General features: G+C 28.7%; 1 protein-coding gene across 3 annotated transcripts in view; it reads right to left on the reverse strand.

Annotated features, from left to right (window-relative positions):
- The window catches only part of LOC107449243 (irregular chiasm C-roughest protein), a 265,730-nt gene that overhangs the window by 103,781 nt on the left and 135,519 nt on the right, over positions 1–26,430 (reverse strand). The window contains exon 1 of one of the 3 annotated variants that reach the window (XM_071184650.2): positions 10,728–10,787. The exons of the other annotated variants lie outside the window; for them this stretch is intronic. Within the exon in view, the coding sequence (XP_071040751.2) occupies positions 10,728–10,740 (13 nt within the window). The 5' untranslated portion in view covers positions 10,741–10,787. Of the gene's footprint in view, positions 1–10,727; positions 10,788–26,430 lie in introns of those variants that run through there. 3 annotated transcript variants of the gene reach the window in all.

Consider the following 26,430-nt stretch of genomic DNA (forward strand, 5'->3'; position numbering starts at 1 on the left):
ATGAAAACTTATTCCACATTTACATTTCAAAATGTGAGTATCAAGATGTATTTCATCTAACACTCAAAATCTCAAACACATAATACCCAGCGAAATGATAATCATATATCGCCAATTTATGCTCCAAAAACCTACCCTCAACTAAAATTCACAAACGATTCCATGCACTAAGGAATTGGATGAGAAATACAACACTAAACAAAAATTATTCAAAGCGTGCTCCAAAACACAGCAAATAAAATTTAGAAATACACCAGCATATTATTCAGAGATGCCAACTGCTCCGGACACGCCAAATCAATTAAAATAAGAGTAAATAACTACAAAGTAAAATTTGCAAATATTTGACTATTTTTGCTTGCTTTTTAAAAAGGTATAGCATGACATAAGTACTATAAAGTGGTGAATTATATACGCTTACGAATAATTTAGAAATAGTAGTGGATAAAAATTTACTGAATTGAATTTATTAAACCAAGAATCACAATTGATAAACTACCACTTTAAAATATATATTTTGTAATAAATTGAAATTTATTATAAGTTTTTTTTTGTAATACTTTTAAAGATAGATTATTTGTCTGTAGATGGCACCACTACGGTAAAGTTTAAATTCAATCATAATGATATTTTCTTTAGAAATTTTGAATTAGTCTTTTAAAAAGGGATTTTTTTGGGTAAAATCTATGTAACTAAATTTATTAATATTTATTGAAGATGGTATTATAACTTGTATAGGGTATTAGTGGATTCATGACGGTTTTTCTCAGGGATCTTTTTTTTTTGGTTCTGACGTCCGCCGGATGCGGGATGACTCTGGACGTGGTAAACAGGTCAGTCTAGATTCTTTCGCCTTGTTGACGGGAGGATAAAAGAGAAGCGATGAATGTGGCTAGTAGCAGTTGCAGTACCAGTAGTAAGCAGTTAATCAGAGCAGTATCCTGGGGATACGGAGTTTGTCCGCTGAAGGAGTGGTTCGTGACAGTATCTCGGAGATGGTGGATCGTAACCTTAGGGAAAGCTAAACTGAAGTCTCTAGCGGGAAGGACTACCGGGATTAGCCAAAAGCCGATATCTTTGAGACGATGGGCCAAGTCCGAAGGAATCTATGCTGGACGTCCGGTGTCCCCCTTCTACATGCCTAAGTCGCTTGAAATTAGAATAGCTGGAGAAATTTCGAGATCCTAGCCGAGGAGTTTGTCCATGAGTTCATCTACCTTTCCGGTGGGCGGTTCCAGAGTGAAAGCAGTAAATTCCGTAGGGTACTTATAAAACTTTAAATTTTATTTCGTTAACATTTTAGAGGAATCATTTACCGAAAATTCTGAACTGTTATGTTGTGTTTTTTTTTGTGTAGGAGAACAATCAGCATTTAAGTGTAATTTATAGATATCATAAACCAAGTCTGGGTTTTTAGAAATGTGAAATGAAGTTTTTATTTTATAAATGTCTTTTTTTTGAACTGTAGAAGTTGAAGGTTATGCTTGAGTGTTTTAAGGTTGCATTTTTGTTTTAATTAATGTATAAATGTTTATTCCCATGTTGGCATTTGGAAATGTGTGAAATTATGTTTTTGAAGATTTAGAGGTGCAATAAAAATGAGTTTTAAATGTTGAAAGTTTTCTGTAATTCATTAGATATTTGTCTACTAAATAACCTGGGTAACCGTTACTAAATTTAAATTTTGAGATCACAGCCAAAGGGGTAACGGGACAAATTGGTGCCGTGACCAGGATAGGCAAATTTAATAGAGAGGGCCTAAATTGGTGCTGCAATCTTTTGCATTTCCAGATGCTAACATTTGACTTTTTATGTGTTTTAAAGTTGTATCATATGTGAGTGTATTCATGTATTCCCAGTTTTTGAAATAGACGTAAACAAGTTCGGGTATATTCAATTAATAGTGTATTTGTGATATTTGAGTTATAATCGAATATGTGTCTTAAAGATAAGCCTTCGCCACAGGATGGTCAAACGGGTGTGTTTATACCTGGCCATTTTTCTCTTTTGGCGTTGCAAGTACTCCGGCACTGTTAACATATGGTAGGGAATTAACTTTACAGCTGGAATTTTTTAGGAACCATGAGTCTTTCTCTTACGCGAGTGCTGAGGACTTTGCCAAAGATTTACTTGGTAAATTGCATAGTACTTAGGCATTAGCGAGGGAAAATCTAGAATATACTGCGGAAAATAGAAAAGCTCGTAGAGACAAAAACATCAAACAATATAGTTTCCAAGCAGGGGATGAAGTATACTGGTTCAATCCTGTGTTAAAGAAAAACCAGTGCAAGAAATTTGCTAAATTTAATGAGGGCCCTTTCAGGGTGGTTGAAGTCTTATCTCCGGTCACTTTGAAAATCCAACATACAAAAAATTTTGGCTATACTAGGGTTGTTCATGTGGAGAATGTGGCAAAGGCGGAGCAAAGATTGGAAGTTTTGCGATCCAGAGATAGTGGGTTCGGTGACCAAATCAGTGGCAGTATAGATAGGGAAAGAGTAGAAACACCTGCTCCAGAAAATCTACTGTATGAGACAGGTAAATTCGTGCCTTTTCCGCAACCTCGTTATAACTTAAGACAACGAGTAAATGGACGGGTCATAAGAAATTAGAATTTGTAAGAGGGGGGTGCAACTAAATTTTTCTTGTTTTAAATTGGGTTATAAATGTTTTGGGGTGGAATGTCAAATGTTCTCCAAATATGGAGGAGGAGTTTATATCTGGCGGTGCATATTTTGGTTACATAAGCCGGAATGTAGTAGGTCGGTGGAGACTGTTTTTTGTTTTCAGGTGGACCACGGTCCTTTTATGTACATAAGTGTGAAGTGTAGGTCTCCACCGGCAATTGTAATGATGTATGTAATCAGTCAAAACTGGGTTTGTCCCATTTTTGTTTTTTTAATGTTATTTTGAAAATGCAGATTATGAATGTTTCGATGTTTAAAATTTGAAAGCTGAAGATTGATAACGTTGCTGTACAATCTTTTCCTGACCCCCTATGGGCCGCTGGAAAAGGTATTGCTAAGTGTAAATCTGAGTTATAATGTTTTTTAAAGTTAAGTGTAGTTTAAACTACTTTGGCGCATATTTGATTCCTCTTTTCTGTTTCCTTGCAAGGTGCACATTGTTAGGGTCAGATTTGATTTTAGTGATAAAGATCTAAAAGTAGGTTTAAAGCCGCGTGGTGCTTTTAGAGATTTTGAACTTTAAGTAGGAATTATTTATGAACAGCTTAGAGAAAAGGAAAAAACGGAATTTTTTGTGTGAAACCAGTAATTTAGTTTTCTTGATTTCTTGATAGTGTTCCAGGTCATTTTAACATAGTGCTATAGTGTTTCAAAAAATTAAAAGTATTTTAATTTTTTTTCGGTGAGGCGATGGTATTGTAATAAATTGAAATTTATTATAAGTTTTTTTTTGTAATACTTTTAAAGATAGATTATTTGTCTGTAGATGGCACCACTACGGTAAAGTTTAAATTCAATCATAATGATATTTTCTTTAGAAATTTTGAATTAGTCTTTTAAAAAGGGATTTTTTTGGGTAAAATCTATGTAACTAAATTTATTAATATTTATTGAAGATGGTATTATAACTTGTATAGGGTATTAGTGGATTCATGACGGTTTTTCTCAGGGATCTTTTTTTTTTGGTTCTGACGTCCGCCGGATGCGGGATGACTCTGGACGTGGTAAACAGGTCAGTCTAGATTCTTTCGCCTTGTTGACGGGAGGATAAAAGAGAAGCGATGAATGTGGCTAGTAGCAGTTGCAGTACCAGTAGTAAGCAGTTAATCAGAGCAGTATCCTGGGGATACGGAGTTTGTCCGCTGAAGGAGTGGTTCGTGACAGTATCTCGGAGATGGTGGATCGTAACCTTAGGGAAAGCTAAACTGAAGTCTCTAGCGGGAAGGACTACCGGGATTAGCCAAAAGCCGATATCTTTGAGACGATGGGCCAAGTCCGAAGGAATCTATGCTGGACGTCCGGTGTTCCCCTTCTACATGCCTAAGCCTCTTGAAGTTAGAATAGCTGGAGAAATTTCGAGATCCTAGCCGAGGAGTTTGTCCATGAGTTCATCTACCTTTCCGGTGGGCGGTTCCAGAGTGAAAGCAGTAAATTCCGTAGGGTACTTATAAAACTTTAAATTTTATTTCGTTAACATTTTAGAGGAATCATTTACCGAAAATTCTGAACTGTTATGTTGTGTTTTTTTTTGTGTAGGAGAACAATCAGCATTTAAGTGTAATTTATAGATATCATAAACCAAGTCTGGGTTTTTAGAAATGTGAAATGAAGTTTTTATTTTATAAATGTCTTTTTTTTGAACTGTAGAAGTTGAAGGTTATGCTTGAGTGTTTTAAGGTTGCATTTTTGTTTTAATTAATGTATAAATGTTTATTCCCATGTTGGCATTTGGAAATGTGTGAAATTATGTTTTTGAAGATTTAGAGGTGCAATAAAAATGAGTTTTAAATGTTGAAAGTTTTCTGTAATTCATTAGATATTTGTCTACTAAATAACCTGGGTAACCGTTACTAAATTTAAATTTTGAGATCACAGCCAAAGGGGTAACGGTACAATTTGCTGTCCGGAGCAAGTTGGCATATCTGTATTATTTCCCTTAAAGTATGATATTTAGAAATTGATTTTTTAAAAAAGACGTTTTTTTTTTCCTTATATCTTAATATCTGCTTGCAAAATTAACAATTCTCTGGCAAAAAGCTCGAAAGCAATGTTGCCATTATTACTGCGTCCAACAAATAAATCTCGAACTAAGTTCCATTTTTAATTTCCGACAGATGTGTAGCAACTTGCATTCCATCTACCACGCAAAATCTCAAATACATAATACGCGACCAAACGAAAGCCATCCATCGTCAATCAATTCTCCAACTACCTATCCTCATCTGAAATTCACAAACACTTCCACGCACTAAGAATTGGATGAGAAATACAACACTACACAAAAATTATTCAACGCGTGCTCCAAAATACAGCAAATAAATTTAGAAATAAGCCAGCATATTATTTCCCTTAAAGTATGATATTTAGAAATTGATTTTTTAAAAAAAGACGTTTTTTTTTTCTTATATCTTAATATCTGCTTGCAAAATTAACAATTCTCTGGCAAAAAGCCCGAAAGCAATGTTGCCATTATTACTACGCTCAACAAATAAATCTCGAACTATGTTCCATTTTAAATTTCCGACAGATGCGTAGCAAATTGCATTCCATCCACCACGCAAAATCTCAAATACATAATACGCGACCAAACGAAAGCCATCCATCGTCAATCAATTCTCCAACTACCTATCCTCATCTCAAATTCACAAACACTTCCACGCACTAAGGAATTCGTAAAGAAACTTTTCCCTGACAGTCATTGACGGTGATACCGAGAAAAATCGGCCACCCCGCACCGCAATATAACCGTTGGCAGGGGTCCCGAATACGTAATCAACTTCGAAATGTATCCCCAGTGCAAAAGGCCTCCGAAGTATCTCTCGGGAATAATACGATTTCATCCAGGAGGTCTCGAATTGCAGAATCTCTTTCCACAGTATTGGAAAGCCCAGTTGAAATAAATCTTATTTACGTGATATGCAGAGAAAGGTAAATAAATACTTCCAGTGGAATATCTTTAAATTAGGATGCAGATGAATTAGTAATTACTGAGTTTTCATAAGTTTAGACAATCGATGATTAAGGAGATTGCAGTTACATTGGATTAAAATAATTGTCAGTAACTGGGTAACTGCAATTAGAATATACAATTTAATGGCATCATACACTGTTAAATATTCTGCATCAAATTACGGTAAAAAAAAGTACTAGCACCCTGAGTGGTGAAACTTTCTACGGTAAAATCCATTTTTACTGGAACATGTTGCGAGAAAAAATTTTTAACTACCGCAATTTTTACTGTAAAAATTATCGTAATCACTAAATCAGTCATATTAAACAAATATTACAGTAAAAATTAAGCTATTATATTTTACGATAAAAATTGATTTTGCGAATGATGCCCCCAAAGTGCTTTATTAGTACTTTATACTGTAATTTAATTCGAAATTTTTTACACAGTAGGTGAGAAGCTTCTAAATATAATTTACCGCTATCGATTTGAAAACTTGATTTTAAATTTCCAGTAGAATTGCCTGAAACAAGAACTTATATATTTATAGTTGTGAGAATAAATTCATTAACAAAATGTGATTCGACAACATATATTACTACTGAATAATATGAGAAAACATTGGTTTCGTTACTTTACTAATATAGCTGTGTAAACTTTTAATTTGGCGAAAAGATGAATTGCTTTTTTAAGTTCAAAATATCGATATTATAATTCAACGTATCCGATTTTCATTGATAAATGTATCCAATTTAAAAAGGTAAAATGGATTCTGCGGATGATGCACCCAAACTACCGGTACTTTATACAGTAATTTGATCCGGAATTTTATTACAGTGTGCGCATAACACCGATATAAAAAATGACAATAAATTGAACCTGAGTTATTAGAGAATCAAATCTGCATACTTATAAATTTGGGATTAGTTTATAGCTTTAAAATTTCATAGTTTATAGCTTTAAAATTTCAAGTAAACGTTTTCTATTATTTTGCAAACTTATAAACAGAAGCAGAATTTTTTTAAGTAGCTGTGAGATTTAACAAAGCTAAATTTAAATAAAGATAAACAAAATTATTTTAGAAATTTCGTGAAAGTACATAACTGAAAAACTGTAAAAACATCTACCTGATTTAGTAAACAATCTTAAAAAATAAGGATACGTTTAAACCTTATGTGCAAACCTTGTTTAAAAGAATAAGTGGAAATAAAATATTTCTGTGATAAAAAAAATTTTTTTTTTTTAAAAAAAAGAGTTTTAGTCTTAAAATAATGAATTAAATGTGTGTTTGATTCCGTTTTCCCAAAGAAAAGTTTTGTAATCCAATGTTGAATATGGGATATAACGTTTTATGATTATATATAAAGTTAAAATATTAAAATAATATGGAAAATAATAAAAAATAATGACAAGAAAAGAAAATTATTTATAATATTTTTCAAAAGTAATAAAAAATAAATATTTTTTAATTATCTAAACAAATATTAAAAATCCGGAAAACAATGAAAAGATATAATCTCTTCATCAGCTCACACGATTATATCTGTAAAAAGGAGTGCTTTCTAATATTTAATCAATATAGCCAAAGCAAAATATATCAATACAATAGTGTGAGGAGCACTCAAAAAATTTAAATGAAAATAGAACACATTAAATAAAAAATATATATTTAAAGGCACGCGGATGTAAAAAAAAATCGTTCTTAAACTTTCTAAGTATTAAGTACAACTTGTATCATAGTGCTAAACCAAATAACATTTGCGTTTGTAAGACATTAAAACTCAAACCTACACTTTGAAGTATTTTGAGAAATTAAAATATCACTTCAGAAATTAGAGGCGCAACGAGTATGCATTACTATTATTTAAACCATCTTTCAGACAACCTAATCATTATAACTAGTCTTGAATCAGCATCTCATGTTTATTTATTAACTGATTCAAGAACATTAAGCCGATTTAAATAAAGTTTAAGCTATTTCAAACATTTGAAATGGCAATTTATAATTAAAATCTTTTAGTTAAGGCATAACTTAAATATAACTGCTTGAAAAGCTTTATATTTTAAGTTTTTAAACTAACCGGATACCTATCAAGGTATCCGATTAGTTTGGACAATTTTTTTTAAACTTTAATATAAAATTTTAAAAAACTACTTTATTGGTTTTGTTATGTGTAAAAAGATATAAAACTAGAAAAAAAATATTAATATTTTTAAATACCATAATTATTTTTATGGCAAATAAAATTTTTAAATAGCAAAAATTTATGTATACACCAAACGCTTTAAAAAAAAAATTTCGATTACCTAAAACAAACAAAAAATTCCTTTGAGGGTTTCATTTAGGAGGATATCAACTATGATTTGAACAATTACATTAAAAACAACATATTTTTAAAGATATCAGCACTCGTCTTTGCAAAAAAAGAGGCATAAAAAATGAAATTGCACTCTTTTCTCTTAGTTCACAACATGTGTGCAATAATTATAAATACTAGTAAAATTTTTTTTAAAAAAACATGAGATACCGTGTTGAAGGTGGGGCAAAATTTGTAAAAATATGATTTTGCAATAAACGCATTTCAATACTTAAAATCATAAGTCTATCCACTGTTATCATTTTGCACAAAAGCTGATACAACTTTGTAAATAATTAAAGTATAAACAAAAGTAACGTAAGTATATTTAGAAAGCGAAAACACAAGACTTTTAATATTACAATAAAGTCAATTTCGAAAATTTTGCCTAAAATCATGTTTTTGCACTAGTCTTAAAATATTTCGCTATTAAAACCATTTAGATTACTGTAAGTTTAAAGAAAGAAGACGCAATAATTAAACACTACAAAATGTTAAAACTTATACTTAACTAAAAAAAAAAAATTTCATGGAATATTCCACGGATTCAAAATATTATAGATATTTCTCTTTGTGATGTTATACAAATTCTGAATAGTATAGATATTTTTCTTAAATATTATACAAATTCCGGAATATCTTAGATATTTTTCTTAAACTTTTTACTCGTTCAGAAAAATTAGAGCCCTTTTTTGGATATTTGTCCCATTTTAGAATATTATCGATAATTGTTTGAAAATTTTACATTATTATATATATATTTTTTTAATATTGTTAAAGCTGTATCACAGTGGTTTTATAAATACCATTTTTTTAAAATTTTAATTAAGGAAATAATGTAATGTAGTGTAATTTTAATCAAGGTAATAATGTTTTTATTATTTAACAAAATCACTACATTTGCAATCTGGTTAAAAATATTGTTGTGTGTATTAATATTTTATTCATTTTCTTTTTAATTTTGTTCATCGTGTGAATTTTGAATGATTAGAATGGTAGTACAAGCCTCTTGAAACGTCATTTGAAAAATTTTAAGACATGAAATCATGGAATATTCTACGTATTACGCAATATTATAGATATTTTTTTCTTAGTGCTGTACTAATGCTAGAATATAGATATTTTTTATACAATATTATATACGATTCCGGAATTATTTATTAATTATTGAATTATATTCGAGTATTATATATTATTCAGGAATATTATAGATATTTTTCTTAAACGTTATACTCATTTAGAAATATCATAGACATTTTTATGTATATTGTGCCGATTCTGAAATATTATAGACAATTTCTTTGAACATTTCGCAATGTTATATAAATTAATAAATATTGTCATAAGTTAAAGCATAGTGGGGTTTTAAAATGTCATTTTTAAGACATTTTATAAAAATTGTAATCAAGGAAAAAAATATACCATATTTTTCATTTAACAAAATCTCTACATTTGCGATGTGGTTAAAAATGTCCCGCAAATAGATTTTTTTTTTCAATTTTGTTTATTGTTATGAATTTTTAATGCCAGTACAAAGCCTACTGAAAATTTCCACACAAAATTTTGATGACGTGAAATTCTTTATATAATATAAAACGAGGAAAAAAAGCCGAGCTAAGCATTTTTTCCTGATTCCAAATACCAAACAAGGGTAAAGAGCAGGATTATATTATTTTTTCCTGTTTTTCCAGATCCCGATTATTAAGACGCTTGAAAATGTTTGTATAGCAAGTTCTGGTAGAAGTTGGAGGGAAACATTTTCCTTTTAGTGTTTCCGGTTCAAGCCTCTTTTGTTTATATTCCCTATCAGTGGATGGATTAAAAGGGAAAAAGAGAAGAGTATAGGGAAAAAAAAAAAGAAAAGCTTGGTGTTGACGAATCGGATAAGAGATAGCTTTCCTGTATAGATGGTTTGAGATGGAAACCACTGGGAAATTCCTTTTATGGTATTTTTTTGTTTTCTTCCTGTACAGCAAGTGAATTATTTTTCGGAAATATCATGATTCATAACGCAATCAATATCTTTTTTCATTTAATAATTTTTAATTGATATTTTTAATAAAATTTTGTAAAAGTGCTAGTTTTCGTGACTCTATGTTATGGTTATATATATATATATATATATATATATATATATATATATATTTAATGCTTAAATATTTTTATACTAAATACTTTATTATATATACTAAAATATTTTTTAAAAACAATAGTTGTGATATTCAGCAATAATTTCGAAAATCTCGTTAAATATTATTGCAAAATTAGTGCATACTGTACTATTTAACTTTTAAAGTAAATTATATAGTTAAAGTAGTTTATGCCAACTTAAATGAAGGTTATTCTCATCCGCTATAAGGTCATATGTGTCATGGTGTCACATGCGTCATAGTATCACATGTGTCATAGTGTCAAATGTGTAATTGTACATAAATGCATTTTAACACATTTTATCCGGATTTAAGAACCATCTCCTGTGTGTGGTTGGATGGTGTGGGGTTAGAGCGGTATATCGTCCTCCGAAAGCGAAATTACGTTAGAGCAGAATCCCACAAGTCCTCCATGTTCAAATCTTGAAACCGACTGGCAGTAAATTATTCTTGTTGCCACTAGATGGCGTTCGAGAAAAACAGTTCACTTATCTTTTTCTAAAGTTTCTTTTTTTTTTATCGAGAGAAACTTAAGATTTATATAAAATACATTAAACAAAAGTAATAGAAAAAACTAACCTACCTCTGATACACATACGAAAAAATATAGCAACTACATGACATCAGGAGAATGATATTAATTCTTACCTACAATTAAAAAATAGAATATAGTTAGACATAGTTGTATGTAAAATACTGTTTTTAATCTAAATAACTTCATATGTGTTTATGAAATGTTAAAAACAAATGTTTAATTCGTAATAACTACTTTAAAAAAAATGTGAAATTCGTAATAAGTACTTTTAAAATTTTTTTTAAATTCGTATAAAACAAATACAACAGTGTATAAACTGCAATTTAGAAAAAAACACTTTTAATAAAAAAAATAATAATAAAATGATGATTATTGTAAATTTCAGTAAATTCAAATAAAATTGTCATAAAATTCATTCAAATACAGTTAAATAAATTTGCAGATATATTTTAACTTATTTTATTAACAAAATTAAAAAAGTATGACAGGAATGCATCAGTATAAATAATATACAGCGCCTTAAGGCTTATTTTCGAGGTTCTGTACTCACACTTTTTTTTTAAAAAATTAAATTACTATTTTTATAACTGTTATGAGTATGCAATAGTTATTCATGACTGTTAAGTCCATTTTAACATATCTTTATATCTTTAGACAGCGCCATCTATGATTATTCTGAAATGGCGCTAAACGTCAATAAAAAGAAAAACCACAGTTTGCAATCCAGTTTCATAATATTTAAAAGTTTACTCCAACGCTCCATTATTTCGGTTCCTAAAGATTTTTAAAAAATGAGAATTATTCATTGATTTTAACGTTTTAATCCAGGTGGAAAAATCTAGCCAAATTGACAATTTTTTAAAAACAGTTTAATTTTATTTCAAACATTGTTAACTTATTTTACAGTGAATCCCAGATAATTATTTACACAATAGATTTAAACACTTATTCATTAAATGAATGATATAAAGTTAAGAATCTATATTTTTCACCATCAGAATATTCAAATTCATCTTTTATTTTACAGTTCAACATGGTCATTTTCATCTTTAATTAAACTGTGACATTAGAGACAAACAAACGATGTAGATAATTTAACATAGATTTTAAAAATAATTTCGTCCAAATCTATTTCGTTTTAAGGCTATTAAAATAGTTAACAAAGAACTATTTAAACATAAAAAAATGCTAATTGTAAAATACATTCAAATTTAAAATATTTTATCGTGAATTTTCAAAAATGTACAAAAAAAAACTCTTATTCCTGTTTCATCTTCTTTTACTTGTATTTCTTCGAAACCAATCCAAATTTAAAATTTTTTGAAGAAAAATAATCTAACATTTTATTATTCTTATTTAAATTTATAGTCTAGTAATCGATAGCTGGATGAAAAAATCCTTAAGAATCTTTTGCTGGAAGAAAAAAATCGTGATAGAAAAATTAAAAATGATATTGGCTAAAATTATTAATATGTTGTACAAAACAGTAATTTACTAATAAATATGTAAATATTCGAAAAATTGATCCATAATCAAGCTTAAAATATTTACTACTAATTACCAACAAAAAAAACCTTAATGTGCAAAACAAAACTTCATAAGCCCTTAACTCTATTTTAACCTCCGCATCCTGTATTTCTCCTAAACCCAAATTCACATTCTTTCCTGGAATAAAAATATCTAACGCTTTAATATTCTTATTTATATTTATTGTCCAATGTTTGAAGTTCATTCCAGGAATATTTCAGCAATTTTCATAGCAGCTATCTAAGATTTAAAAAAGGATCCATCGGTTTTAAGATCCCGGTTCTACCATAATGCGCTCACTCTTCTTCTTCATTATCCGGAAAAAAGTGGAGCCAGACAAAAACAGGAAATCTCTTGTTACTGTAACTTCAGTAAGCACTATTAAGCTGCGAATTCCTCCAGGATAAACCGTAATGGGCAGCAAAGCCTTAGAACTGTACCAAGCTTTTAAAACGGGATATGCGTCTTTCTTTTGTAGCACTTTAAGTCCTTTTTTTTACTTCCTTTTTTTTATTTTATCTTACTATACATTTATCACTTTCTTAATTTGAGTATTTTTTTTCTTTCTTCTTTAAAGAATAAAAATAACTGCCGCATATTTTTTTTTAAATTTTGTTCTTGAACCGAGCTTTCTTCAGCAAAAAGAAATACTATAGACGTAAATTATTATTCGTGGTTTATACGCAGGTCTGTATTAAAATCTTTAATGTAAAATACGCAGTTATTTAAAAGTTTATCATTTTTAACGTAATAAATTTGTTTACAATTTCATTATAATCATGCCAGTGATCAAATGTGGATAGAGTATACTTTATTCTACTGATGAAAGGAACAAAACAACGTAAATAATGCACAAAAATACACTGTGAAAAATTCATAATCAAGTTACGGTCAAAACTACTGGCCCTCATGGTGCCGGTACTTTTTACCATAAAATCCATTTTTACCGGAACATGTTACAGGTCAAAAATTCTAATATACCGTAATTTTCACTGCATTAATTACCTTAAAATCCCTAAATGACTCCAATCAAATAAAAATTACTGTAAAAAATACGGTATGATATTTTACGGTAAAAAAGTGAATTTTACGGTAAAACGGATGTTACAGATGATGCATCCAAAGTTCCGCTACTTTATATCGTAATTTGACGGAGATTTTTTTTACCGTGTACAGAAACGGACATACTATAGTTTCGATTCTATAAACAAGAGTCTTCCTCAGTGGAAAATTGAGGAACTGCAGAAGAAACTGCGGATTCTTGTCTATAGAACCTAAACCATAGTAAGCCAATTTCTATAAACAAGTAGAGAATTGCTGAATTAGGGAAGTACCTTGCTCATAGAATCGAAACTATAGTATTTTCATTTCTATAAACGAGAACCTTCCTTAGAAATGAGGAACTAAGGAAGATACCTGTTTATGGAACCAAAACTTAGTATGTCATTTTCTATACCTTTTACTTAAGCTTTATTCACGTCGTTTTATTAATTTAATAAGCTAACCGTTTAAAAAATACACATATGTACATGCTGCTACTTATTTTCATTCATTCAGACGTTTTAAATACACATACATAGTGTTTGGTAATAACTGTGGTAATACATGTTTGTAAAATCCTGATCAAAACTTTAAACATTAAGCAAATTAATTTTTAACTAGAGAATATTCCACAAATTAGAAGTAGAATTACGCAAAATGTAATGAAAATCACACAAATCACAATTGGAACTAATCAGATTATAATTAAAAGATAAACCATACACCACAAGATTATTTGAATTAAACGGAAAATTAGTTATTTAGTGTTGGCAACCAAAAAATTTTAGACAGTTAATAGTTTAGGGTTTGTAAAAATGTGATACTACAATTTGGAACAACGCATTTAAATAGAAAGCCCCTGAAACAATCCAACTACTGTGTGAAACATTTTCTGGTTGTGTATCGGTGATCAGAATTAGCCCCCTAGTTTCTGTAATTTAGCAGCATTGGTTTTCGTTCCAAGGAATTATTGAATTATTTGAAATCAACTCACATCCACCCGTGCATTTGGAGGAGGAGATTCAGTGCTTTATCAACAAAATTGAGCCATTTTTGTGCATAATGGTCAAGGAAAATTGAAACAAAAATGTGCGCATGTGCCAGCAAATCCGTGGTGGTCATTTCCCATGCTATTCCATATATAAGACTATGTACTTTAACTTTCAATTAAAATGTATTTTAGAAAAGAAATGAGTTTCCAATTTAATTCAAGTCTTATAAAAATTTCAGGAATTCATTTTAGAATCATTTTTAAATAAATGTTTAAGTAAGGGAAAAGATTAAAAATAAATGAATCATTATCGAGGTCAATAATTTTTGAACAATTTCATTTCAGCCATAAGGAATACTTTAAATTTAAATTGACGTAAAAATTTATGCACAGATCTATATTTCAAAATTAATTATATTTGTTAATGTGGACTACACATTCATTAAAGATTCTCTTAGATTTTGCAAAGAAAATATTTTTTTTCTTAAATTTATAATAACAATGTCAATGACTAATTCTAATTAGCATTTACAAATGTATAAATTTACAAATTCATAAACGCTGCAATTTTTTTTTCATTAAGACCTTATTAATCCATATAGTGTGAAGCGTTTATCATCAGTAATTCGGTACAATTTTTAATATATAGCGTTAGATATATTTTCTACGCTGAACGGATAAGTAAAAATTTATTATTCATAGCTAAACTTAAACTTCAAAACAATTCAGGCACGTTTAAATAACAAAATATATTTTGTAGTGTTTCTAAAAGAGAATTCTGAAATTGTATCTTCTGTCGAACGTTGGCAAAAATACGAAGATTTAATAACAAGTTGTGAAAGATTTTGAATATTCACAAATTATTCATAAAACATTACGTAAGTTACACCTGATCAAAAAAATGTCTAACACAGAAGAAAAATAGACTTATTTTTAGGAAATACTCTTTCAACCTTCCAATACAAGAAAGTGATTAGCAAACGGCAGAACACAAATAATTAAATATGAATAATTATTAAGTATTATATAACAAAGGCTAAGTGGCTGATTGGTTGTGCATCATACTCCCGTGTCAAAGGTCAGGGGTTTTATCCTCGGCAAGGGTGACCTAACCTTCCATCCCTTCAATGGCTCGATAAAATGAATGCCAAACATGCTTGGATACTAAACACTGGGGGTTTTGCGTTCGGCTGACGAATCGACGGGAACATCTACTCCGCACCCAAGGGTCAAGAAAACCAGGATAGGCATATTAGGCCTTGGCCTTCCGTGAACTGTCGCACCACTTAAATTTATTTTATATAACTTACTACTTCAAAAACACAATATGACGTATTATTTACATTTTAAACCAATCAATTGAAAAAACGGACCCTTCACAAAATATGTTTTCATAAAAACGGACCCTTCACAAAATATTTTAACTTAAAAATGGACCCTTCACAAAATAATTTAACTTTTAATCGGACCCTTCACAAATTTGTTTATCTTCATTATTGTTTTGTTAATCGAATAAACCCTTCCCAGGAAGGGGGGGGGGAGAAAGACAGATGTAAACGAACTAAATTTTGTCTTCGGCAGACGCTTCATCCTTTATTCGTCCGAAATGAGTATTCTGCGTTCAGCAATATAGGTTAAATACCAAATATTTATATGTTGCATCGCTAATTTAGTAGCTGCAATTGCTGTTTATTTTTTAAAATTTAATTTTTTAATTATAATTTTTCAGTATTGAGCATAATCTTGTATGTATTTACAATTTAAAAACTCCTCTAAAAAGTTTTTTTTTTACAATAACGGACCCTATTTGCACAAATTCACAAAAGCGGATCCTGGTTGAAAGAATGTGACTTAACTTTTATTTTATATTCACAAATTACGAGTAATTTTTTCACAATTTTACAAACACGGACCCTTCACAAAATGTCTGGACAGACCCCTGGTTGTAATCAATTCAAACATAATTATGAATTATATAAACTTCTAAAATAAACGATATGAAACTGCGTCTAAGCCAGTTCGACTGTTTATTTATAAAACAAATGCTTTATTTTTTGTTCCCTCTGCCAGCATTAATTTTTAAGTGACATTTCTGCAGCAGTTTTGGAATATAAATTACTTTAAGACGAGGACCGAATTAGTTTGTTGCTGAGGCATTCGATTTTGACGCCAAGCACCCAGTAATTTCCAATTAACTCAAATTTAAGTAGTTAGCTCATCTACACCATCAACTTTCGCCAAGAAATGGGGATATCTTCTCAACACACACACATGCAAATTAGAAAAGATCTCATTTTTCCTTCCATTTATTTTGGCGCCATTTATTTTCACGCTCAACCTGGTATATTGCTTTTTAAATAGAGAAAGCTTCTCCTGAAAATTTAATTAAGCCTCTGAAATCGATTTTGGGACTAGTTGTTGATAGGAAAAATTGCCGTTCTCTTTTCTCATGAAAGCTGTAAATATCTACTTCAATTAAAATGTAATTAATTTTGATAAAGCAAATACTTATAAGATAGATTCACACAGCCTTTATCAGAATATACAGTTTTTGCGAGATTTATCAATTAATTCAGTCTCCGTACAGAAAGTTAATTGCATTAAGTGATTTTGAAGCTTTATTTTCCACTGAAATTGGTTAAAATGTTAGAATAGTTTATTTTTTACTGTTTGAAGAATTTTTCTCCCTTCATTTTAAACATTAAAAATATTTTATTTATTCAACTGCTGTAATGATTCCAAAAATGGGTTTTCAATTTTTAATAAAATAAACTCCTTTAAGAATTTATGAAGTTGAAATTTATTTAATGATATCTTGTGGAAATGGGGTTATGTGCTTTTTCTTTGAGTTTGAAACATATTCAATAAATATAATCAGTTTAAACTATTCTGCTATGCTTAGCGTAAAAATTTGCTTATTCAAATTATGTTATATGCATCAAGTTTTCCATGCATCTAAAAGATTTCAGACATATAGTTTCAGTTTATAATTCTTTTTTATATATATTTCAATTGAAATATATTATCGAAATAAATTGAATGCGGTTTATGAATTCAAAAACATAGTTTTACTTTATTATGATAATCTAGTATATAATTAAGTCATAAAATAATATAGTTATAAATTTAATGCAACGGTAAAATAGTTTACTCAACTAAAAAAGAGTGTTTTTTTAAAGAGGAATAATTTGTCTCCTGTGATTTTTCCACAGCGGTTATTCAACTTTTAATTAATATCCATTAATTATACGGAACTGTTAAACTTAAATATTATTTGAATGGTTTTAATTATTAATATATTTTGAACTTTTTCCTTAAGTTTGAAATACATTTTAATCAATTATGAACTAGACTGTTGTTTTCGATGGAGAAAATTAAGCTTAAAAATGCGCATATTAAATTTATTTTGTACGCATTAAAAATATATACAGCTTAAAATTTTCAAAATATAATTTTACTTTCAGACAAATTATGATAAATTTAAATAACACCTATTAATTAAAAATTTATAAAAATACAAAATTTTGGACTAAACGACTAAAATTTTGGAAAAGCAATAAAATAGAAAATCGATTAATAAGAAATATCATTTTACTTAGAAAATATATAATTAATATAATTTATCGTTAATCGTTACGAAATGAAAGAATAGTTGGATTTGAAAAATAATCAAATATTTTTGGGTAAAAATGAAACTTAGGAATACATAATTTGTGACACAATAAGCATCCATAAATCAAAATTAATTTTACTTCTTCACAGTACATAACGATAGCCCCGATATCATGTATCAGTTTACATTGAAAACAGTTCTTATATCTCTATATATCTTTAAAAATTTTGATATTTAAATTTAGATTTATATGTCTCTCGTATTTTTTTTATCAATTTTTATATCTTTTAAAAAAATCGATATAAATGTTAGATTTTTATCTCCCTTTTATTTTTTATTTTTTGAGCTATTTTGTTACTTTTGACATCAAGTCAAGCGCGAGCTTATAAAATTGAAATTGTAAGAAAGATAAGTCTTTCTGCAACAATGAATGAATAATTATTGTTTATAAACAATAATTATTTTTAGTTTTAAATTCTTTTATAAAAAATTCAATTTTTAATTTTGTTTATAAACAATTAATAATGTTTATAATTATTTTAATTAATAATGTTTATAAAAAAACTGCATAAAACACTTAAAATTGCAATAATTTTCAAATGAATAAGTCTTTTGAAAAAAGAAAACTCGTTATAGTTTTAATTCAAAATGGTGCACATAAAATGTCAAGTCTATAATTGCATTTCAACGAACCAACCTTAACACGACTTCAACAACAAGTTTAACAGTCAATAATTCTTGAATTAATAATTGAATCTTATTTTTTTTATCTCATCGTACCACTTTTATATTTTTCTACAGACATTTGTAGTTTTAAGTTCTCAAGTCATATAGATTTTGAGCAGCAAGGCGAATCGAAACGTAAAACAAAAATAATTGAGAAAAATATTAGCAAATAAAAACACTTTAAATTAACAGCACAATAACTTTCGATCAAATTGGAATTTCGAAAAAAAAAAAACTTTGTGTAAAGTTCGTCAAATTATCGCCGATTCAGCATGGAAAACACTAACTGCATTCTTGCAGCCTGAGGAGCCGCTTGTATAGTACTTTTTCCAACAAGTATGGCAGTTTTAAAATTCTCGAATTAACTATCGAATGTTCATTTTTTATTCTATCTTAACCTGTTGTAAACTTTTTATACACTTTATACCTTTTAAAAAATTCAATTGTAAGTGGTAGGACACAACTTTATGTTTGGATGTAAGGGGGTTGGTTTGCCTATTTTTGTTTTCAATATATATTTCATGGAGTGAAAAATTAACAAAAATATGCTCACTTAATGTTTGAACAGTCCCTTAATGATGACATTAATTATTACCGTATTACAAAACAGAATAATATAAAAATTTAAAATATGCTCCCATAAACTTAAAACTTATGACTCCTTATTATCCTTATTTTAATCTGTCTTCAAGAATCACTGATTAATATTGAAACATTTTATATGCATTAAAAATTTAATGCAGCATAACATTTTCTAAATATAATTGCATATTATTCTACTTCAATAAATATTGCAATAAGCTTAAAAAGAAATAACGTCGATTGCTTTGTGGAGTTCGTTGACAAAAGCAAAACAAAAAATTTTAGATATGCTTCTATAAACTTAAAACTTATGACTCCTTATTATCCTTATTTTAATCTATCTTCAAGAATCACTGATTAATATTGAAAAATTTTATATGCATTAAGCATTTGATGCAGCATAAAATTTTCAAAATATAATTGCATATTATTCTACTTCAAGAAATATTGCAACAGGCTAAAAAGGAAATAACGTTGATTGCCTTGTGGAGTTCGTTGACAAAAGCAAAACAAAAAAAAACTTACAATCGAATTACGTCAAAAGTACTTTATAACCTAATAAATAATTCATTTCAATATGTACTTTATGGAGTGAAAAATTAACAAAAATAAGCTCACTTAATATTTGAACAGTCCCTTAATGATGACATTAATTATTACCGTATTAGAAAACAGAATAATATAAAAATTTGAAATATGCTTCTATAAACTTAAAACTTATGACTCATTATTATCCTTATTTTAATCTATCTTCAAGAATCACTGATTAATATTGAAACATTTTCTATGCATTAAAAATGTAATGCTGCATAACATTTTCTAAATATAATTGCATATTATTCTACTTCAAGAAATATTGCAATAAGCTTAAAAAGAAATAACGTCGATTGCTTTGTGGAGCTCGTTGACACAGGCAAAACAAAAAAAAAACCTTACAATCGAATTACGTCAAAAGTACTTTATAACCTAATAAATAATTCATATCAATCATAAATAGCTCAGCTTCTTTTATAACCTACAGACATCATTAAAATTTTAAGAAAAGCTCTTTTAGAATTTTATTTTTATACAATTTCAAACTGGTAGAACTTCTTCCAGCTCAGTAGCCAAACGAAATAAGTGACTTATGTGCAACAAACAGAAAACGAAAGAAAAATAATAAAACGTTCGAAAACTCTTAAGCAATATTCGCTTTTCAGCCTTCAGGGTCGGCCAAGACTTCAAGAAAAGATCAATTCTTAACATCCTCTTTCATTTCTCTCCATTTTCTAGATCATGATGCATATGTCGGATTGACAGTTTATTAAAAGACGACGTTTACGTTGACGATTTTGTGAGCAATAGCTCCGGGCTCGAGTCGGCATCTGGATGTTAAAAATAAGACGAGAAAGTGAAAAGCTTAAAAATTTCCCAGCATGCTTCGCTACCCTTACATTTTTCAATTCAATCTTTCTTTAACTGGGGACTTAACTTTTTCTCTCCCTTTGACAGAAACATGTGTTCGTGCTGGAAGTTAGTACTCGAAACTGAACAACCTTTTGAATTAAGTTTATCCAACTTTTCACGCTGTTGTATATTATTTGCAAAATGGAAGATAAATACACAAAAGAGAAAATAACAAGTGCTATGAAGCCTTTAGAAATAACTTCTATCAGTTCTCAAACTTTCGAAGTGAGATAAATATGAATTCTTTGCCGTTGAAGTTCGTAACATTTTATCAGTGACATAACATTTTGAATTACTTAAGATCTAGTTATATAGTAATCGCAGTTTTTTCGTTTAAAGAAGCAATAGACATTAATTTCGTTTCTGAGAATTTTAACATGTTAAATAAAAAATAAAAAAATAACAAAAAACAAAGATGTAAATTTTTATAAATTTATCGTCTTTAAAATAATATGTCAATAAAGTAATATGTCATTTTTTCTAAAATTATCGCCATTTTTAAAATACGAAGCAAAAAGAAGATGGCGTTTTTCGTTTTGGCAGTAAATTAAATTGACGCGTCAGCGATAGCATCACAAAATTTTAGCATCTTCATTATTTTGATTGAAAACATTACCTGAGTTACCGTTCAAATTCATAACTGTCTGCGGATCTTAGCATTTATTTGTTAATATTTTATGACGAGCAAAATTGGTTTCGATTATTTTCTAGCTATTTTCATTGCCGAAGCAGTTCTTTTCAGAAATTTCCTTGATTTTGATTAGTATTTGTGAGTTTTATTAGTTATCTGTTAGTTGTATTTGTTAACTTTGTCTTCTTTTTTTTTGGTATTTATTTATTTACATATTTTTTAAATTCAAAAAATTTTGTTCCAAAATTATTCTAGCATTATTTATATGGATTTTGAGAGTTTATTAGTATGACCTAAATTAAGTGATGGTAGTTCAATATTTAATAATTTGTGAAAGTTGTATTTTAACGTTCACGGTTACAAATAACATTTTTTTCCGGAATACTTAAAAACTTTTTTTTTCCGTTACATAATAACGGATATATATTTACATATATTTGATGCAATTTCATATTTTATTTTAGAATCGAGGTTTAACAATCGACCCGTTTTGGGGTAGGCTGTTCTCTTGGTTTCAACCCTGGGAGCAAGGGAACTCCTGAATTAAGTATTAGGACATAAAAACAAGTAATAATATAAATTTACTTAAAAAATATATAAATATAATTAAAAGAAAATTAAATAAAGTTGTGTGTTTACAGAGTATTAGGACATATTAACTTCCTTGGGGGCTTTTTATTATGAAACTAACCCGCATTTGCGTTTCTTGGAGAGGAAAAATACCCAAACCGTTCACGGTAACAGGACGGGAAGGAAATTCGAACCCATGATCCGTCTATCACTGGGGAGATAATACGGCAGCACTGTTGCCAGTGAGACCCGAGGACAGAATTCTAATTATCTAGCCATTTCTATAAGATAAGAGCCAAGATTGCCTCATTTGGAGACGCGCCCTCTCTCCCGTCAACCAAGAGCCTCGATATTTGATGTAACTACTGACATTTAAACAAAAAAACTTTTCATATTTTGCTAAATATAAGATAGAAAATAAGTTTGATGAACCTATATTAGTTTAAATTAGAAGCATGCATATAGGAACCCAGATAACCCCATTATAATGTTATTTCAGTCGTGATTGAAAATACAACGAATTTAAAAGCCTCGCTTGTTTTTATCCAGCATATGTCAAAAAAAACGACAAATTCAATATAATTTTTAAAGAAAACTATTAAATTGATTTTTATTAAATGTTTTTTTTTAAATCCTCCATTTTTGTTGATTATTTTGAAAACATTTACACAAAAAGGAGATATTTTAACTCATTTATCTAACAAGTTTGGCCTAACCAACTTTAGTGATAGAATAGAAATGTAAGGAAATAACTGAGTAACTCAGTTTTTATGAAGTATGGGTTGGTTGAAAAAATTCCACGTCATCTACAAACCACGGCCCGGAAAGAGTTCACTGAATCAATTGTATGAGTATATGAAATCCTCTTTTATATCTGAATTGCATATCAGGCTACTTCATTCCCAAACACCACCTCAATTTTGCAAAGGAATAAAATGAAGTGAAATAAACTCACCAACTTAATGCATAACAAAACTATAAAAAAAAAAGAATTCTAAAACAAATTATCAAAGAGCAGAAGTCGCCATAGCAACGCATGCAATGACGACACGTGCGCACTGATTACTATTACTCTTGAACACAGTTGAAAAGAGTGATGAAGTCCAAATAAGGTGCTAACGCCATTAAACCCAAAACAACACCGATTTTGCCAATGGGTAATAAGCACATTTATTTTAATTTAAAGTAAATCAGTAGATGAACTTATGAAAAGAAAGCGTTTCTAAGGGAATCAATCATTAAATATGCTTAGTTTGAAATAGGCTTAGAGTTTGAAGCAAGAATGCCGCTGAAAACTCAAACCATAGAAAAGTATTTTTCAATAATTTTTTTAGTAAAAACCTAATACAAAGATAGTTTTCCAAAATGGTATAATTTCTTACAAATCTAAAATTTATTTCAAGTTTATTTTGTTCAATATATATGTATAATTACAAGCAGAGCTTGGTGTAATTAAAGTGAAAAACCGGTAAATGAAAATAACTATGTTTTCTATTTAATAAAAGTCGTAAAGCACAATATATAACTATCACAATGAATAAGAAAATCTTTCACAATGTATTCGGTGTTTTAATTATATTTAATTCCAGAAACGGGCAATAAAAATTGTCATGATTTTAATATAAAAATGATAAAATATTAAATTAAGCCTTTCCCAATACATGAAAAAATCAAAAAACTGATATATTTTTTAGAGAAAGTTTTGAAACTTTTACAATGAGAAAAATCGTCACAATTCATAATTAAATATATTAAAACTTCTTCGATATGCAACCTGAACTCTATCCTGAAATTCTTATCATAGTTACCCAAATAACCAAAAAAAAACTATTTGTAACATCTGACTTATGATATTAGAAAATTAAAAACGCTAAAAGCACGATTAAAATCTTATTAAATCAGAACGGTAAATAAAAACTGTAACAATTATAATTGCAAATCAACACTTAATTTGAATTTAATAAAGGCTCAAGCAATGTTTTCGTTTATTTTTTATAACTCTTTTTCAGTCACGAGTTTATTTTAAATAGATACTTGGCATTTTTTATTCAGAAAATAACGTGCCATATTCATGAACTATTTCATGCATTCTTTAAAAAGCAATTATGCCACTTTCACGAAGAAAAAATAAAAATAGTAATAGGAAAATTATAAGTACTTTTTTTTAATCATAGAAACAGAACTTTTTATTCTTAAAATCAAAATTCCTTCATGCATACTGCCAGGCGAGTATAAAAAGCAAAAAAACACATTTAATATAAAAAGTTTTTTTTTCAGTAGAACAAAAAACTTGGCGTGAAATGCCAAACGATTGTTTGCTTTATTTTCACGAAAGAAGGAATGCCGCTGAAAACGCAAACGCTTTTTGCATACGAAAGTAGTGTTCTTTTTTTATTATAAATCTAGCCCGAAGAAAGTTCCCCCAACGGTATATTTTTTCACAGTTTCTAAATTTACTTCAACTGATGTTTTGAAAAAATACAAAATAAATGAATAACTTCACAGGCAGCGCTTTACTTAATCAAAGTTCAAAAACGAGTAATAAAAGTTGTCATGTTTTCTATATAAAAAAAATTCATAAAACACTTTAGCTTGTTTCCTATCGTCGAATATTTTCAAAATAAAACAATTGTATTTACTTACGCTATTTTGCAGAGTTTTAAGGTTTTTTTGCTGAAGGCTTTTGCTTCTTCAAATTAAAATAAAAAAAATTCTGAATTCATATTTTCTGCATTAATCCCGTAAAGTTAGTTCTCAAATTTCGCATAACTTACAAAAAATTTTTTAAAAAAAGATCTGAAATTCTAAAAAAAATGCTTTTCATTCTATTCGCGATCGCAACGCTCGAGTACGCCGTCTAGCGGGAGCCTGTAAATATCAGACATTAATTTATCACGTTTTCATTTAGTTCCATCAAAGTCATTGACTGAATCGGACGCCATTTTTTAGCAGCAAATAAGAAGCGAAATTTCCCTAAGGAAAAGGCCGAAGAACTTGAAAAAAATCTCCAGAATATTAGTAAATCTTTCAGGAACAGAACATGCCAAACATTTGAAGAAAAATTCCTCAATTATTTTTTATTTCTATTATCAACAAACTTGCAACTGATGACTTCCGATTTCGGATACTGTTACAGATGTGTGTATTAAGGTAAAATGCATTTCTTCTGTCTTCAATTCATTACGAATTAAAGTGAAGTCAACATTGCTTTCGTCATTCCAGTGAATAAATATGAATTCAGAACATACAGAATTGTAATAGTTATAGCATATTCTTCTTCGTTATAGAATAGTATATATTTTTGTATCCATATAATTCGGAAAACAACAATAAAAAATTATCCAAGTTACTTGAAATAGTGCCATTTGTGCTGATTTTTAATTAATTTGAATCGTTTTCTTGGTAAGTTTTTTTTAGTTTTGAAAGAATAGATCATTTCAACTAGAATTCAGCTGTTCTGTTTTTAAGATACATATTCAAATTCATATCAATTATAAAATTTTGCTGTGTAGTATGTTATCTAAAAGTAATGAAGGGATAAACTATGTATCTATTATTTGAGAATAAAGTTTTCAAACAAGGAACTTATCATTTTGGAATTCTCCGGGAATTATAAATCAGGTAAGTGCAATGATTTTTACAATAAAAAATTTGCTTGTAAATATTTTTTTTCATTTGATGATGGTTCTCTACAGACGTTTTTTACAGATGGTTTTTTACGTCTGATTAAGAACTATAAGAATAATAAAAAAAGAAACAATGTGGAAGTTTTTATTTCAATGTAAAGAATTCTTAAAATCGTTTTTTTATCCTAAGAATTCTTTATTTTCCGTTTTTTAGTTTATAATTTTTTGATAAAAATTGTTCTCAAAATACTTTTTTTGAAAAATTAAATGGTATAACATTATGTGTTTATGTATACTTCTTGTATATTCCAATGTTTGAAGTAATATGATTCAGAAAAGTATGGAATAAAAATTCGGTACTTACATATTAACGCCACCGCCGCTACAGATTTGGCGGTTTTTAAGTGCCGCCAATCTACACTTAAAATTTTTGCACAATTCATAAAATAAAACACTTTATTTAAAATCAAAATAGTCGATCGGATTTCGGTGGAAAATGAGCCGATATAGAGTTTAGCATAGATTCAAAACAATCATATCGCCATATGAACTCTGATAAATAAGATTCCAAATGAAATAACATTTCCAAAACGTACTTTTACCAAGATAAAGTTTCATGTTGTGGGAATTGGTACATTTTCGTTTTTTCGGTAAAATATTTCCCTCCTGAAAAAATAAAATTGCATCTTGTTTTGTTTTTGGCAAATCCCAAAGACGAATTTTCGTAGCACTAAAAATGGCGACAAAAAAGAATTGTTTTTTTGTTTTTGCTTAGTCAGCATTCTTTATTTTACGTTTCTTCGTTTCTAAATAATGATTTTTATTGAAACTTGAAATTTTTTGATAAAAATTGTTGTCAAAAAACTTTGTTTACAAAATTAAATTTCATAAAATTATGAAGCTTATGTATACTTTTTGTTCATTTTAATTTTTGAAGTAATATGATTCTTAAAACTATAGAATGTAAAGTTTAAATGGGCCTTTCATGTTATATCATT

The sequence above is a fragment of the Parasteatoda tepidariorum genome, chromosome 10 (assembly GCF_982258835.1).
Source record: "Parasteatoda tepidariorum strain Cologne lab strain chromosome 10, Ptep-v5.0, whole genome shotgun sequence".
Taxonomy (NCBI): Eukaryota; Metazoa; Arthropoda; class Arachnida; order Araneae; family Theridiidae; genus Parasteatoda; species Parasteatoda tepidariorum.